Source organism: Candoia aspera, chromosome 2 (assembly GCF_035149785.1).
Source record: "Candoia aspera isolate rCanAsp1 chromosome 2, rCanAsp1.hap2, whole genome shotgun sequence".
Classification (NCBI taxonomy): domain Eukaryota; kingdom Metazoa; phylum Chordata; class Lepidosauria; order Squamata; family Boidae; genus Candoia; species Candoia aspera.
Window position 1 is genome coordinate 153,328,438 of NC_086154.1, and position 18,001 is coordinate 153,346,438.

General features: G+C 41.3%; 2 protein-coding genes across 3 annotated transcripts in view; one reads left to right on the forward strand and one right to left on the reverse strand.

The window, feature by feature from the left end:
• KHSRP (KH-type splicing regulatory protein) overlaps positions 1-18,001 on the reverse strand; it is a 292,174-nt gene that overhangs the window by 216,919 nt on the left and 57,254 nt on the right. The window lies entirely within an intron of this gene.
• Positions 1,892-10,711, forward strand: LOC134490960 (alpha-ketoglutarate-dependent dioxygenase alkB homolog 7, mitochondrial-like). Of its 2 annotated transcripts, none has more exons than XM_063294353.1 (4): positions 1,892-2,218; positions 4,623-4,796; positions 6,530-6,654; positions 7,917-10,711. In XM_063294353.1, the coding sequence occupies exons 1-4, from the start codon at positions 1,913-1,915 to the stop codon at positions 8,050-8,052; spliced, it is 741 nt and encodes a 246-aa protein (XP_063150423.1). In that variant the 5' UTR covers positions 1,892-1,912; the 3' UTR covers positions 8,053-10,711. The 2 variants fall into 2 exon arrangements, with proteins under 2 accessions (XP_063150423.1, XP_063150424.1); XM_063294354.1 differs by having other exon boundaries at positions 1,892-2,188.

Genomic DNA, 18,001 nt, shown 5'->3' on the forward strand with positions numbered 1-18,001 from the left:
CATTAAGTAGGATTGTTTTAACCAAGGCATTCTGAATAAACAGGATTGGGTTCAAACATCATGTTAAACTGAAACCAAATATTACATTATAGCACAGTGCATAATATATAATCACAGTGTATGAATTAATTGCACTGATAGAGACTGATTTAGGGTTTTAAAAAATATCTGTTATGGAGTCCTTTAATTAAATCTTGCCCCTTTTCCCATAAACTGGAAGCTGTTGAGCTCTCTGGATTTGGAAGGACCTATATGGAAGAGTAGAAGTCTGTCTGTCTGTCTTTTTTTTAGGCCAAATTCTCCCCAACAGCTCAGCAAAAGAAGGGAAAGCTACCAACACACGGCTTGCCAAACAGAAATGGCTGTGAAGGATGATCTCCAGGATGATTGTTTGGATCACTTCCTCAACAGCTTCTTCTAGGGATTTCTTTCACCACACTACTATTAATTCAGTTTCAATGCCTGTTGCCATGAAGGCTACGTGAAATCAAACTTTCTGTCCTTTTCAACTGAAATTGAGAAACACGTTTCCTTCCTTTATTTGTATTCTAGACATAATGTATTGCTTCTGCATAAGAAAGGTCAACAGAAATAAATATCTGCATTGAAATGCCTACATAAAAGCTAGGCCTACTGAGAACTGCTGTTTTGAGATGCAGCTGAGTTTTATTACAGCACAGAATATACCAGTGAAAATAGTTTTTATGAACATGCCAGCGTAGATTTGTTAGATTGTACTTGTTAACATTTGCATCTCTGTATGCATGTGGGGGGAGGGGCAAATCATAAGAACAAAGTAGGTTTTCTTTGGGTGTTCCTATTCTGTTTTAATAAATATATATTTTAAGAATGTGTGGTTTCTGTTCTAATTTTCTGTTTTAAAAATAGAACAAACATTTTGTTCTGTCTTAAAATAAAGAGGGTTGTTGTATGCTTGCAACCAGGTTCTTAAATGTCAGCACCTCAAGAAGAACAGAATTCCAAGTGCCTTGCCTAGGAACTGTATACAAATATTTGCAATGGTCCAAGTATTTAGAGTGATATCACCTCTCTGTTCCTTTAAAAATTGTGATTTCCATACTGATGACCTAAAAATAATTTGATTATGAAGTTGATCAAAGTCTTTTTCTTCAGTGACATGTTTCTATTTTCACAATGCTGTGGGGACAATGAAGAGCAGCTGAGGTCTGGAGTATTTTTGCCTTGAATTTTACATTCATTGAAATGAAGTAGACCTGGATTTCACACTGTCTGAATGAGAGACTGCTCAAATCTACACATACCAGTCCAAATTTTACAAACAAAAATACAGGAATGGGCAAAAGAGGATAGTTGCAGAATCCCTGTCAGCCCATATCTACGGCTTCAGCCTATGGCTCTCCCCACAAAATAAGACTGCTCTCAAAAGGTGATCACCCATGGTTTAATTAACCCTTTCTTTTTAACTGAATCCAATTTTATGGCTTATGACGTTAAACTAAAATGACGCTGCCCAGTTTGCAGTTAAGTGCATCATGTGACCATATCTGTAAGCTATATAATATAGGAGGAGCTTTGACACTAATGATATTTGACACTAATGATATTTAATGGATAGTGATGATTGGGATATTCTGCAGGTTCTTTTCAGTCCCGGACAGGCAGCAACGGTTACTGACTTACCAAGACTGACCTAAGTGCCAGGTTTTTATAGGCCAAATAAAGCCCCTTGACGTAGCGTGACGTGCGGGCGCACTGACATAACTTTCCAGCCGCTCTTCTGAGCTCATGAAGGGGAGGCATCTCGAAGCGCGTTCTGCACCACGTGGGCGCCTGCTCTTCCATAGGCAAAAGCAGAACGTCAGCATGCAAATGAGCGGAGTTCCGGCCGTCATGCACTGCGGGCGCTCGTCTTCGTGCTATCCTAGCTGTGATGCTGTCGCGCGGCCAGATTGCCGGGCGGCGGTTGCTATGGCTTCTGTCGCGGCCCGCGCCGCCGCCTCGGGCCTTTTGCGCGGCAGAGGATGCGCAGGTGCGGCTTCTGCCGGCCGAGGTCCGAGCGTCGAGCGAGGCTCTCTGGCGAAAGTTGAAGGCCGGCGGCGTTTCGGTGACGCCGGACTTCCTTAGCGAAGAAGAGGAGGCGTTGCTGGCTCAGGAGCTGGAGCCGCAGCTGCGCCGACACCGCTATCAAGACGAGCATTGGGACGGGGTGGGTGCCTCTGCGTCGCTTCGAGGAAAAGTCAATAGGGCTCGTTGGCCCGACATCTAACCTGACATGTAGTTGGCTTAGGATCGGCTTCGTGTTTTGTGAGAGCCTCGTTACTGACCTTTGCGCCGTTTATGGTTAGGTGTGATGGGTGAACTTGGCCAGATGGTGGCTTTTTCAACCAACCAGTTATTGGGGTGAACCTAGGCGTAAGGTGTTTCAAGCTTCCTAGTTTAGAACATATGTGGAGAGACCAAGTAGACTTGATAGATCTTATTAAATGTGCATATGGTTTCCCAAATTAATCACATGTTCTGGGCTTGCACAACGTAATAAACCATAAACAAGCCTCATGGACTGCTTTGCCCAATACACTAGGTTGAAATAATGCTAGCTAGTTTGTAGTTTAGTGTGTCATGTGAGCTCAACTAACTTTGTGTGTTTGTTCACAAGATGGGAAGATGGGCATTGTTCTAGCTGGCTTTGTAGGATTATTAGATAATGTGGAAGAACATACATGTAAAAGAGGTATCTTGCCCACCATATTTAAAAATAACGCTTTATATCCCAAACACTATGATTCAAACAGTTGTACTATCGTAAGCAACATGGCCATTGTAGCCTGCTACTATTTTTATTTGTTCCTTTTCTCACTGGAAATGGCAGGGATTGACCTTGAAGCCATCTGCAGGCTGGGCATGTACCCTTCCTCTGAATCTTGATTTCTTGCATTCATGCCCTTGACCCAGAGCTGCTGCTAGTGGCTACTCTGGGATGAAGCTATCGAAAGCTGTTTGCTGTGGTGGCTATATGGCTATCTCCAGGATCAAAGGCAATATGTCTTTGATGCTTGTTGTTGGGATGGTACAGCGGGAAGCTATGCATACCTTGTGGGCTTCTCAAGGGTTTCTGGTTATAACGCTGGGAAACTGCACTCAACATTATGGAAGTCCTTTATCTTAGCTGAGTTAATGTTTTCTTATCATTTGTGACTGAGGCATGGACACGATGAACCATCACAGTTTAAGTACTCAAGGTTCAATAAGCCAGAATAATCACATATCCAATCCAGATTTTGTGCTGTTTCTGGATTAGTAATGTAAGTTTCCACTGAAAGAGGTTGGGATATGGGAAGATCCAGCATATTAACTATTGCATCCCATCCTGCCTATGTGATAGGTTTCTGCATTGCGTGAAATGATATCAGAAATATACTTTTAATTTAGATGTCCTTTTTAATGGATTTGGCTCAGACATTTAATTGCCATTCGCAAACTCAAGCATATGTTTTTTCAGTGAATAGAATTTTAATTTGATGAAATGTTTTTATCCTACTGTTTTAATATGCATTTCTTGTTTATGTGTCCTTTTTATGTGAAGCATTTGGAAAATATAAGTTAACCACCAGTGTTATACAAACTATTAAATAAATAAATAAATTAGACCGATCGACAGATCGATCTGGGCGGTATCTTACTGATGTGAACTAGCTCTTTACTAGCAAATCAGGATGTGGATATTAGACCTATTTCTGGTATTAAATCTGATTCCGCTACTGGAAATTCATTGTTTAAATGTTCCTTCGTTTGCAAATAAGTGTGCACAGATCGACTCTTTAATCTAAACTCTCCCTCTCGCGCTCGCTCTCTCTCTCCCTCATCTCCTACCCATCTTTCCCCTTTACAATAAGAACAGCATTTTGATGGTTCAGGAATACATAATTCTACAATCATGGATTGTAAAGCTGTGTCCATTTCTCACAAAGCGTACATTTATTGGCACTTGATCAGCCAGTTTAAAACAAAACCTGATAGTTTTGGTGCAGTTTATTTCTATAGCAAGGATTGTTCTTTTGTATCTTCCCTAAACCAGCGGCTAAGAATGAGATGAATTTTGTTGGTTCATGGAAAAATCCAGTCCTTGACTGAGTTCACACATGCTAAATTGTGGTTTGTTTAGAAATAGTTTAATGAGAAAGCTGCAATTGTTTGGGTACACACAACGTAATAAGCCATATTAAGCAAAAGCCAAACAACAGCTTAGTGGGTTTGGTGAGCCCAGACTTTCGGTTCTGTTGCAGTCCAATTGGGAAGGACTGATAGGTGAAAAATATCAAATTTGTTTGCTTGTCTGTTTGTCTGTCAAATTTTGTCACCGCCCATCTCCCCCAAAATTGCTTATATTCCACATCTTTCTTTAGAAGAAGCCTGGTGCCGTATTCTCAAACTAATTATTCAGTATTTTTTGGTGAGCTGTTTCAACTGAAATGTTTGTGTGAGGCAATGCAAAAAGATTGTCTGTGACATTTGGTGATTCATCACTTAGTGATTACCATGTGAGTCCATAGTCATCGCAGGAATGCATATATGGATCAAGTGGTAGATGGCTATCTCGTTTTCTTTCTAGATATTCATATTCTCTCTTTCCATTCCTGTAGGCCATTCATAGGTATCGTGAGACAGAAACATCATATTGGAGCAAAGAGTGTCATGAGATCTTGCAACGGGTCCGGAACGCTGCTTTTCCCCCAGGAGGACCACAGCTCACTCAAGTCCACGTCCTGGATTTGGATAAAACCGGCTACATAAAGCCGCATGTAGACAGCGTCAAGGTAAGATAGCATAGAATATATAGAGGGAATGCCATACGTGGCTAAAAAGTATTCTTTTGTCATTGTTCTGGTAGTTAGGCTGTGGTAGCTCATAGAATTGCATGATGGACCTTGGAGGAAGACTTGACATGTCGTTGCACGTACACTAAACTATTTTTATTGCAAATTATTTCAGAATGACGTTTATTACAATTGCTGTGAAATTCACCTTTCCCCTTAACTTGAATTGTTGATTATTGTTAAGAAAATGTTCTCATCAGGGAAAGGGTAAATTCTTTACCTTTGGGAAAGTTACATGATAGGAATCTTTTGGCTGAATTTCTTGAACTTCCTTGAATTTCCAATATCAAGGGTCAAACATTTTTCTATAGCCCTAGTAGACTTCAGAAGAAGCAAAACTGTTTCCCCAGCATCTATAGGCATCTGCCCTTTGAGGAATGGCAATTAGCTGAGGTGCCATTGTTGCTGCTTTAATCCTACTAGTCAATTCAGGATTGAATGTATAGGCTTACTGCCCTTATCCTTATGTCTGGAAGCCAGCATCAATGCATCTTGAGATCATCAGATTGGAAGGTTGTTTTATAGAGTTACTTGGCAGTGGCAAAGTTGCATTTTAGCCTCCTTGATCCAGAAAAACAAATGCAGAATGAAGGGAGCAGCAGTTTTAGAAATGGATCAGGTTAAGTAAGAGGAGATCCCAGAAAGGGGCTATGAGTTGAAGGGATATTTCTTGGGAGTAGTGCAAGAATCCATTAATTTTTAGCCGCATCCCTGAGTTCAGTTTGTTTCTCTTGAAAAAAACGGTTGACTTTGTTTCTATACCCATACACGATGTACCAGTGACCCTTAGTTGCTAAGACTGAGTTCTGTGGCATGCGGGTGTCCAAGGCATGCTACTTGTCTGTCTGTCTGTCTGTCTGTCTGTCTGTCTATGTTGCTGTTCTCTCTTGAAAGGCAGAGCTAGGCTTTTCACACTGTGGACCATGTTTCTTCCCTGAGAGCCTTTTTGATGCTACATGGCAGTGGAGGGTGGGTCCCCCAAGTAATGTGAGTAGCCCCAGGGTTGCATGCCGATTACCATCATAAGCCAGATAATATTTTTCAAGGAGATGAAGCTTTTTGGCTCTTAAATCAATAAAAATGTTTACATAATTCTTGCTTCTACTGTACAGAATACTGTCTCTGTTTGGACTTGTGCTTCTAGCACACTGCATTTCACAAGTGACCTGTCCATTTCCTAAACAGCTTGTGTTTCAGTACTTAAACATGTAATTCAAGAATTTTACACTTCAATCAGCAGGTGAGGTTCATGTAAAGAAATGTTTTTCTATTCAAAACAATTCCCTGAAATACAATATTATCCATGTAAGCAAGAAGGCTTCTAGCTAGTAGTCTTCCTACTGTGCCATATCTATCCATCTGTCTGTCTGTCTATCCCCACAGAATTTGGTACGGTGAGCTTCCATACTCAACTTCAATTTAGTCAATAGTCTAAGTTTATAAGCTCATTGACGACTAGACTTCAGTCTCTGGAAAAGAAAGCCTTTTTAAGTTTGGTAACTTTTCCCACCCCACAATTCCCTAGTATTCTTTTTCTGAGTAATGGAAAAAAGAATGGCTGTGTCCAGTTGCAGCATGAGACTCAGGCCAACTTGACATCCTAGTATTAGTTAAAAAGCGACAGGTAATTTGTATTACCCTAATCTCGTAATGTTTACATTTCCTTTTGCCAGTTCTGTGGCTGCACCATTGCAGGCCTTTCCCTCCTGTCCTCAAGTGTAATGCGCCTGGTTAGTGAACAGAATCCACAGGACTGGCTGGACCTTCTGCTGGAACGCCGATCTCTCTACATTCTTAGGTAATAAAAATTGCTTGGTTAGGTGATCAGGCTAAGTGACCATCTAGTCTAGCATCTAGTTTTCTGGCAGTGGCTAGCTAGATGCTTCTGTAAACGCGTGGTTTATGGAGATACTGTTTCGGTATATGCACTCCTGTGTAGTTATCGTGTCTAGTGGCTTTTGATAGAGGAATTCTTCCACGATATCCTTCCACCATCACTTCTTGGAACATACTCTGTTCCCAGGATCCGTCTTGGGTTCAACACATACTCTGTGCTGCAACTACTAAGAACACAAATTCTACCTTGTGTAGGATCAAACAAAAAGGCATCAAAGGCAGGATTCTTTGAGGAATGCCTCCATCAGTTTGGGACATGCTGTACTGACACTAAGTAAAGATTTCACTTGAGAATAATGAGTCAAAAACACTGATGTTTCTCCATAAATATGACAAACAGTTCCTGCCATTGCCATAGTTGTAAACCATCTTACTGAACCTGGCGCTCTCCTAATATTTTAGACTACAACTTCCGTCAGCCCTGATAATTGACCATATTAGTTAGGTTTGATAGGAGTTATGTTCAGTGCATTTAAGGGGTACTACACTGGAAGAAAGTGCTGTAAGTTACGCATTTGACATCGAAAGATGGGTCAGTTTATATGTAATAGAAAAATACGGTTTTCTGTGACAGGTATGCACCATCATGAGTCTTGGGCTTGTACACTCCTTCTCCCTCTCCCTCCATGGCTGTAAGAGGAGACGGGAAATGTCTCTTTCTGTGGTTAACAAGTCACGGTGCCCTGTTACATCAAAACGTAAGGAGCAGTGGTTTGTTAGAACAAACCAAAGTCAAGTTGTAATTTCACATTTAGGATTGTTCTATCAAATTGCAGTTCCCTAACTTTGGAGTGTTAATGGGAATCCGCTTTGTCTGTAAGCAAGAATTTGTGTTGCTTCCTTGCAGGTGCTCGGTATTGAAGAGTTGTCCAGGAAGTAGGAAACTATAATATCTAATCTGATTGAATAGCTTACATAAATTAATGAGGAGCCGTAGCTGTCCACATACACGAAGTAGTCTGGGTATAAACTTCACTGAGAACAGAACTAGAGATACCTTTCAGGATTGCAGAAAGACCTAAGACATGAAATGCCAAAGTTTTGTTTCTGAAACATGAGACTTCTTTCCAGACTGTTAATTGTGCATGTCATGCTTTGGACAGAACTCTTTTTGGGGTATTGGTAACTTACTGATGTCTTCTCTGATGTCTTCTTTGAATAAAGAGGGCCTGCTCGTTACGAATTCACTCATGAAATCCTTAAAGATGAGGAGTCCTCTTTCGATGGAAGGAAGGTCCCCAGGGAGCGAAGGATCTCTGTCATCTGCCGAGACCTGCCCTTCCCAGGAGAACCATCCTAGAACTGCTAGCTGATACTGTTGCTCCGAGGTGGAATTTAGTTTGCTGTCGGATTGAAGCGGAGCTCCTTCTGAAGAAGCTACTCTGATGCTGTTCCGTGGGGCGTTGTGTTGGAAGCTTTCCTCCATGCAGTAAAAGGAGCCTAAAAATGTACGCAGTCTCAGGAAGCGTTCTGCCTCTTGCGCCCAACCGATAGGAAGAAGGAAGCCTGCAAAGAGCTGGCAAAGGGACCTGTCTGAAATGAACCACAACACTGCTGATCTCAGGGAATAACATTTTTTCTGTAATGTGTATTGCTGCACCCCAAACATAGGTGGGGTGAAATTAAGAGTTGAAACGTAGAGCTTTGTCGTTAGGGGATACCAGATTATTGTAATTTTTAAATTCTCCTTTAATTGCCTTTCCAGTTACTGAAGTATTGAGCGTTGTTCTCTTCTCTGCTCAGTATTCAGTATCACACATGCTGAGCCTCCAGACAGTGAACTTGGCAGAGCAGATAGACAGGTGTTCTCCAGTGGTTTGAATTCTTTCTAACAGAGATTGGGCTGAAAAGGAGAATTACATTCTTGATGCTTGTGGCTTACAGATGCAAACAGGGTCTAAGCTAAATGCCGATTTCGGGGATGGTAAGAAAAGATACTTGAATTTTGCATTTTCTCATTGTTGATGCTACAACTGAATATGCTTTCATTTCTGTGAGTTAAATAACTTCAAAATGATTCTGACAGGGAGGTGTCATAAGCACAAGATTAGCCTTAACATTTGTGTAATCTAAAAATAAATAAGTGATAAGGCTAAGTTAGAGTGTCTGTAAATGAGATCTGGTCTGTGGGAGGGTATTTGATGAGTGGGAATACCTGGAAAAATTTCCACAACTGATGTGTGTCCCCAAAATGCTATGAAATAGATAGCACTTACCTAGTCTTTGAATAATTTGGGACACGGTAGAATATGAGAAAGCTAGGACTGAACCTGTTGTCTCCTGTTGCTCACGTCTGGAATCCAGTTTTACCTACCACCAGAAACCCCTGACTCTCCATGTCTGGCCCCATCTCTTCCTTGTGTTTCTATTTTATTCTTCTCCTCTCTCCATTTGCTAAAAAAAACCTCTCTTGAAACCCTAAGTTAATATCTGCAGTATTCTTGACAGAATACTATGGTGCACTCTTATGTCGCTGAACAAAAAAGGGCTCAGTTTGGTTGGGATTACTGAGCAATGTTTTTGTTTTTTGAAAAGAAGTACTGTATGTTTTTTGCGAAGAATACAGGCATGTGGCTTCAGTCTGGTTTTGACTGTGTGTTTTCATGATGTTTTGAATGACTATTTATTTGCCCTAATTTGGATCAATAGTCAACACTAAGCTGTTGTTTGGGATATCCAGTAATGCAAAAAATGTCACCTCCCAGTGACTGATTCTGACCCCAGAACCGGAGACGCTGTATTTGTCCTTGCTTCATTTTTATTTTATTGACACCAGTACGTACATATCAGTCAATCATTCATAATGCAAGTTTGGGACTAATAACCTCAGCCTTTCGAGAGAATAATTTGACAAATAAATTAAAACAACCGCAACAGGAGGAGCTCAAATAGGGAAGGAACATGGCAAATGCCAGTCCTCCTTGAATTCAGGGAAGAAATAAATTAAATGATTTAGGAATAACTGTAAATATTTTGGATGGTTGTCTGAGCCTTTCAGATCTAATTTAGACAGGATTCAGTCAAGCCAGCAATATGTTTAAGTGCCGTGGATCTGGGAAGAGTGGGAAAGGGCTGATAGATGATATGCCCATGCTCAGGAAGGTACTCCTTGCCTCCCACTAAGTAGGAATCATTCTATAGGGTTGCTCTGTGCTTGAAGTGGAGGGATGTAGGCATCACATGGTGGGGCTTCTTGCAGTTTTTTCTCTTAAAAGCTTGTGTAAATGCTGAGGACTGGCTTGAGATAAAGTAATGGTGCTTTGTTCTACAGCTAAATATACAGTCATGCTTTGCTGATGCCTTAGAAGTCTCTGCATCCATTCTCCCCTCCATAGCCATCAGCCCACACAGCCACAGGCAGAGGCTGAGAGTTTCTCCACTTCATGCCACTGGTGGCTGTCATCTAGAAAAGCTACATTCTCGTAGTGCGTGGGACGACAGCAGGGGTCTTTCACTGCTGGGGAGATCACACTCTTCTGCAGCAGAATTGAGAGGGTCAGATCATGATTGCTGTGTGCCTTGGGACAGGTCCCAGTGCAGTACTTGAAAAGGATGGTCTCTTCAGAGTTGTAGCCCAAACCTAGATCTTTGATACGAACCAGCAGGCTCTGTTGTCGACATTCTTGTTCCTCAGGTCTCTCCCATGTATGCCTCTTTGGGCGGATCCCGGCTGGACCAAAGAACAATGAGTTTGGGTGGTATAAAGAGTTCTTCTGGAGAGTTGTAGCACTGGTGAATGTTCCTTTAGAGGACGGGAATGGTTCTGTAATGAGAAGAAGAGAAGTAGAATGACAGGAAGAATGGACATCATCTTACATATCCTTTGTTGCAGCGATTTTGGATAGGATCAGTAGCCAGTAGTGGATTTACGCATCTGGAATGCTTAGGCCCTATATTCTCACCAGGAAAGGATTGTCTGTAAATTGCTCTGAGAGTGTGTAAGTCTGAAGGGTACATTTTTTTAAAAAGCTGGAAATAAGTAGTACATTTTGCTTGGATATAATACATCAGTGTTTAGCCATTGATTGTTTAGATTAGAATTACCAAAGCAATCTAATTCATGCTGATGGATAGAATCAAACACAGTATTTTGATGCCTGCAACAAAAAATTCCAAGTTATTCTCTTCCCTTTGCACATTTGATATGAATAAGACGTTAAAACAGAGCAGAAGAGACAGAGGATGCTTCCATATCAAGCACTCCTAAAGTTAGTAGTTCTGAGTATTGTGCGTCTGTTTCATCTTTTCATTATTGGTTATTTTGTGGAAAAGAGAAAGATGGAAGAAGAGCTGGGAAACAAGGAGTGTTACAAATAGAAGATGTAGTCAGGAACGACATAAAGCAGTGTGATTGTATAATAAAAAATGTCTGGAAAGACCTTCAGAAGCTTTCCTATCAATGTTAATGTAGTCATACCTTAATGGAGTTAGTGCTTTCTCCGTGGATGATACATTACTGTCAATTTCTGGTATCTCTGGATAAAACAAGAAACACCATGGAGAGTAGTAGAAACAGATCATGGAGAGCCAATGCCCAGGAGTAGACTAGGTGGTCTGCTTTACATGCCCCAAAGTAGAAATATTCAGTGGATTAATTCATGTGCGCACACTGCTTTAGAACTGATAATGAAGATATCAAAGTGGTTAGCTTCTGCCGTTTAGGATCAACCATCAACAGTAAAGGAACAAGCAATCAAGAAATATGCTGCAGACTAGCACTTGGTAGAGTAACAATGAAGGTCTTGAAAAAGACATTCGATGACATGATGTGTCTATACCTACACAGATCAGTATCGCGCAAGCCCTGGTATTCCTTGTGATGCTCTATGGAAGGGAAAATTGGACTTTGAAGAAGCAGGGTAGGAAGAGTATATTGTGGACAGCCAAGAAAACAGAAACTGGATCATTGAACAAATCAACCCAGAGTTCTCACTTGAGGCACAAATGACCAGGCCCAAATTATCCTACTTCGGACACATTACAGGAAGGCTTATTTTTCTGGAGAAGGCGCTCTCGCTGGGATAGGTGGAAGGAAAGAGAAGAAGGTGACTAGTAGCAAGGTGAATAGACTCAGTTACAGTGGTGATGGTGCATCATTGGAAGACCTGAAAGACCAGGGTAGGTAGAGATCATCATGGAGAAAATCTATATAGTCGCTAAGAGTGGACACCAACTTGATGGCACATAATCAGTCAATCAAAATTGCACTCACTACTCTTTCAGTGTCATCATCATCATGCCATCATTAGGTCATTATATTATGTCATAATATTAAACAAGGCAGCCAAGAAAGTAATTCTTTTTCAGTTTTTGCATATCTGAGAAAGAGGTGAGGAGTGAGGTCGAGTTAGCTGAAAAAGCCATCCTTAAAGAGCTAAAATAAAGGGTGTTGAGTGTAGATTAGACCACATAAAGTTGGGAGCTATTAGATAAAGACTTCTAGGGATGGATTTCATCTGCAACAATGGTACAGATGAAAGAGAAATTACTAGCATCCCTCTTTAGCATTGCCACTTTGAATAATTCCGTTTTTTTGCTTTTTTTTTTTTTTGGTAGATTGAGCTATTGTGATATCCGTTATTGAATCCCCAGTCCCGTATAGCATGGCCATGAATTCCTGTAGTCAACAAAGAACAAACAAAACAGGCTGCCTAATAACAACATCTATATAGTTTGAAGTTTTCAAAATATCTTCTTTCAAAATAGAATATCTTCTATGACTTATGAGCTGATCCTGGAGTGCACCTTTTGGATTTTATACTCCCATAGTAGGACTTTGAAAATCTGTAAAACTCAAGAGCGTAAGCAATGATGTCTGGAACATATAGAAGCTGGGTTTACATGATGCACTTACCTTGGTTACTGAATTAACCCATTTCCAGGTTCACGCAATACTCTGAATACATTGTAAGCTGAATTTGCCCAATACATTATACCACAGAAAATATAATGAAGGTAAAAAAATAGCAAACTATAAGTTGGGGAAATGCAGCCTCTGGGCCTTCAACTGACCTGGTTAAACACGATGTGCCAACCCAGCCTGGAAATTTGCAAAGGAGTAGGTACTTGAACCTAGGCTGCTTGCTTAAAGGGTCAGTGAGCTCCAGCCCGCCAACTGCAATAGCCTTTCCTTCATCACCACTGTTGGTGCCCTAATGCATGGCAAAATCCATGTCTAGGGGAAGCAAGTCAGCATTAGTAGGGGTCTTTAACCAATTTCCAAGCAGTTGTTGCCATACCTAGTTGTCTCTGAAATACGTCTCTGATCCAGGTCCCTGACTTTTGCATCCTGTTGTTGCCATCAGTGGTCTGGAAAGATGCTGTTTGGATCAACAGGATGAGAGAGAGACCGTAGAAAAGCTGAGATGTGCCCATCCCTTCCCCAGTGAGCAAGGTCAAGTTCTATAGGGAAGATAAGTCTTTCCCTTCCTTTATATCTTCTTTGAAAGAGTGGGCGGGAGGGGGAATTGCATGTAGACTGGTTGGAAGAAAAATATTAACCCTTGCACCTTTAGACTGTTAAAGATCATGCAAGACAGGGTTCCTGCACAACAGGCTTAGAGGCTCAGTCCATAAATCATAATTGATGAGATCTGTATGCAGGATGGGCTCTCCAACAGCCTGTTAACCTTGCCTCTAGATCTCTGTGGGAGCCTCCCAATCAAAAAACACTTGATAGCCATGCTTCAACATGGCAGGCTTCCACAGCAGCATCCTTGCCAAGAAAATGATTGAGCCAGCCTGACAATGTGCAAAACCAAAGTGGTCACCTGGAGTAGTAGCAGCAATATCCTGAGGGTGCACTAAAAAAGTAGTCTCCTTTGTAATGTTACACCAATTTGAAGTCATGCACAGTCCTCCATGTCTTCACCAGATATCCTGGCTACAGCTCAGGTTGTGTCTTTTGCTTGTGGCAGTGAAACACCTCTGGCTAACCCTGCCCGCAAATAGTGGCTTTCACATGTTGGAACTCTTGAGTTTTTGTCAAATATATTGCATTCTGAAACAGTTAAACCTTTAAAGAGCCCTAAATCCTTGAATAGAAATTCCTGGAGTTGATTATGCCCAGACCTGCTGTGGTGAAATGCCTTTGAGAGGAGTTGGTAGGAGTGGGGGAGAAAGGAAAGGACTACTCCATAAATTATACACGTATGGAACATGCTGAACTGACTGTCTTGGTCCTGGCTTCAGAGACATAGTCTTTAGCTATGTGAGATGTCCTGAAAGAGGGACTCCCTTTTTGTGTGCTGATGGTTGGTAGGGAGATGAATCCAGGCCTTCCTCTTGAGAGAACTGGAAGGTTCATCCCAGAGATATTTAGGCCATTTTGGACAAAGTATAGCACATCTCCTATCCTTTCAATAGGTTCTAGGAATCAGCTCAGTGAGGTAGGTTGGTAGCTTTCTGGAAATCTCAGCTTCTTTTCTTTCTGCTTTTTTAAAAGCAGGGTTCAAGATTTCAGCATTGTATAATGGCCCATATTTCCCTGACTCTCTGTCCTGCTCCTTTACTTTAATCTAAGCTCCTTTATATGCCAACAAGCCCGTTCTTTTCTCTTAATTGATCATCATTACTGAAAGAATACACACACACACACCCCATTATACCATTGTTGTGGTATAATATATACCATTATACCATATGTACCATTATACCATTGTTGTGAATGCCAGCTGTATTGATCTAATGATTCTTTCAGAGCACATGGTCAGTGTGGGACAATACATTGAGAGGAACCTTAGTTTTAATTCTATCTAAACCAAATGAGGAAGGGATACACTGCATAGGGTCAACACCCTCCAGGTCCCATCTAATTGAGAAAGCCATCTGACAGGACCTCAAAGACAGGCATTCTCAACAGCTACCCCGTTTTTTTGGAACTGCCTCCCTATGGAGATTGGGTCTACTCCTACTCCCCTGAGTTTCACAAGAGCAATTAAAACTGGCTATTTCATATAGCCCAGGAGAAAGGCATGTTGTGATTGTTGGAGTGAACTAGCAGGCACATGACTTTGTATAATTCTTTTTATATTCTTTTTTGTGATCTGATCTGATTTTTGATATTTTTAGGGTAGGTTTATTATTTTTTGAGAATTTTTCTTGTTTTTATGATGTACCTTATCATTTGCTGCTCAGAACATTCAGAAATTTGCGGCATGCAAATAAAGTAATAATAGTAGAAGAATGGTGATGGTGATGGTGATGGTGATGATGGCATCTTTCCTCCAGGGGACTCTGGCAGTGTTCTTAGAGATATCCTACCATATAGCATGTTCAGAGAATGAGAGAGAGAGACATCATCCCAAATAAAAGGGCAGACACTGAAGCTAGAGAGGGTGTTGGGAGCGCCATGGTTTTTGTTTGATTCTGCTATGAGCTGAAATACTCCAGATGCTATTTCCAAACCGGCCCACCATTGTCTGTGACTTAGCAGTTCTTGCCATTGGCCAACGGCTGCTGCAGCTTCAGGAGCTTCCCCTTGGTGTTTTTGGTATGGTTTGGGCTTCTTTTAAATTCTGAATCTGCTGCCTCCATGGCTGCTAGCATTCCTGAGATGCCGAGGGAAAGGTCAGCAAAGGAAGAAGAGGAATTTGGGGTAGGCGAGCCGTCGTCTGGCTGTCGGCTTAGCCCAGTGGTGTATGGAACATCTCCTTGAGCCTCAGTGAGGCTAGGTTTGTATGTGGCATGATAGAGCCAATAAATCATCATCAGGATGACACAAGAGGGATCTCTGCTGTCTGCATTTGGTCTCTCCAAGCAGTGCATTCCTTCCACTTGGCATTGTGCATACCACAACAGGACCCAATGGAAGCTTAGCAGGAGTGGAAACAGTCTGGAGGATCATGAGAGCGGAAGAACGGACTGGAAGCAAGCTAGGATACTTGTGGTCAGGCCAAGGGACCCCTATCTTTTGGGCCAATGGGCTCATTTGGAATTTTGAAAATATGTTATTGGTGTTCCACAAAATGTCTGCTATTATGGGTGTGGCCAGTTGTAACACACACATTTATCAAAACACCCTACCCCTTTTATCCTCTCGGGATGCTTCCTACCACCACAGTTCACCTTTGTCTTTCTTCAGGGCAGATGTCAGATGGGCACACTTTGCAACAAAGCATTTAGGTTCAGTCCACTATCATTTTTTCCCCCCTAAAAATGCCTCTGAGGTCTATATGGGATTCAGATGTATTTCTGGATTATGCTTGAGGCTGGTAATTTGCTTTGCAGCATGTTAGCTTTCCCTTCATTGTTTTTTTCAATTAGTATACTATAAGGGAGGGCTGGAAGCCTATTAACTACCAGGAAATGTCATTATTTGGGACCCAGAAGTTAGGACTTGTGTGGAAGGAAAGACAGATTCCACCTGCTCTTGTGGAAAACAATGAGGGTAATCTCAGTTTGACTAAAAAATCAGGAGCTCTGTGTCACACTGTAATAGGGGTGGTGGCATAACAGGTCAAGAAGACGGTTTTCAAAGGAATCTAGAGAACTCAGTTTTTCTCAGACTTTTGCTAAGGACACAACATTGAGAGTCATTCTCAGTAATAGAATGACAGTCATTTTTGGAATGACAGGCTACTCACCCTTATTGATCATCCTTTCAGTGTGCAGGCTATGTCTAGATTATACGTTTTTGTACAGGCTGTAGGTGTGGTCCAGTGAGCCTTTATAAAGCTCTTATAAGGACTGAATATGATTCAGGCACCCACCCCCCACCATCCCATGCCACAGTCTTCAGAGGTTTCACATCACACAACGCAGAAAGAGTTTTCAAAGGGCAAAAGATTGAGAGACCAATTTCTGCACAAGAGGAATCACACTCTTCAGTTTTCACAGCTTTCTGTTGTTTTGGGAGGGGGTTGATTAATGGGGGATGAGGGAGATATTTCCCCAAGCTTAGAGCCAGGACACCTGGAATTAGATGCTGCCTATATGTTTTGCGTTGCAAATTCCATTACCTTGGGCAGCGGATGGCTGGGCTGGTTGAAGGCTGGTTGAAGTCTAATGCTTCCGGAGTGGACCTGACTGTTTAAAGCAATCTGTTTAAGGAGGAGTCATGGTAAGTAGCCACCTGCCCCAAACAACATTTCATCTATTTTCAGTTTTATTAATCTGCTGAATAGTGGATTATAACCTGGCCTGCATCTCATTAGCCTACATCAGATTACAGCAATTTGCTCAGTGCTTCTCCTTTGGCCCGCAGTGCTCACAACAGACATTGTGGATCAGGCAAGTCTCTCATTGTGTGGCAACTTTCTCCTTTGCCTAATACCACCATCTGGTATTAGGGATATATATTGCTCCAATTATTTATTATAATTAATAACTTTTCATAGATAAAAGGCATGATTTTATCTAATTCAACTTTCTAATGCCTCCCGTTGGAATTCTGGAACGTGTAATCCTACACATCTGAAGGGTACTAGGCTGATATTCTAATACATAATAATAATAATAATAATAATAATAATAATAATAATAATAATAATAAACCTTTTTTTGGATCAGGCAAAAATATATATAAAAAACCATCCTGTTTCCAGCAGAGGCTTGAAGACTGATACTTCTTGGAAACCAATAAACAGAGCATGAAGGAATGCTTGAAAGAAGGGAAACCTTTTGCTTTAAAAATAAAAAATTCTTTTCCATTGTGAGCATGTGCTTGTCCTCTCCTAGTTCCTGAACACACATCTCAGTTTTATTTCCATTCACCCACTCCCCATTTTCAAACTTAAAAGTAAGAAGCCTGCTACTGTCAGAAGGATGAGTTGCAGCAAGTAGATTTGCAAGAAAAGTTCCTCTTTCTTGCTTCTTCCTGGCTCTTGGTTACAGGGAGGCAGCTGGTTCTAAGTAGCTGGTGTAAACCCAGAAAGATTGTTTCTTAAATACAGTGGCTTGCTCCTTAGTGTCCTTAATATTTTCTTGCCTCCAGCCTTGTGGGTCACTTTAGACATAGACAAGGACATCTGACGATGCTTATAGTATGACATATGATATGCTGGTGTACTTCTTTTGGCTCAGGAATCTCCATATTATCAGCATCTTAGCAAGTATATATCTTGGATGCAAATAATGTGTTTCCCAATCACATGGAGGTCCCTCAGCTTCTGTACTATTAGTAATAAGAACAAAACAGAGAACATATATTCCTTATCTGTCAGAGAGTTTGCTTACAGTCTGGGAGGCCAGGCTGAAGTATTTGAGCCTGACCTAACCCTCCATATGAACGCCGTTTATTGCAACTATAT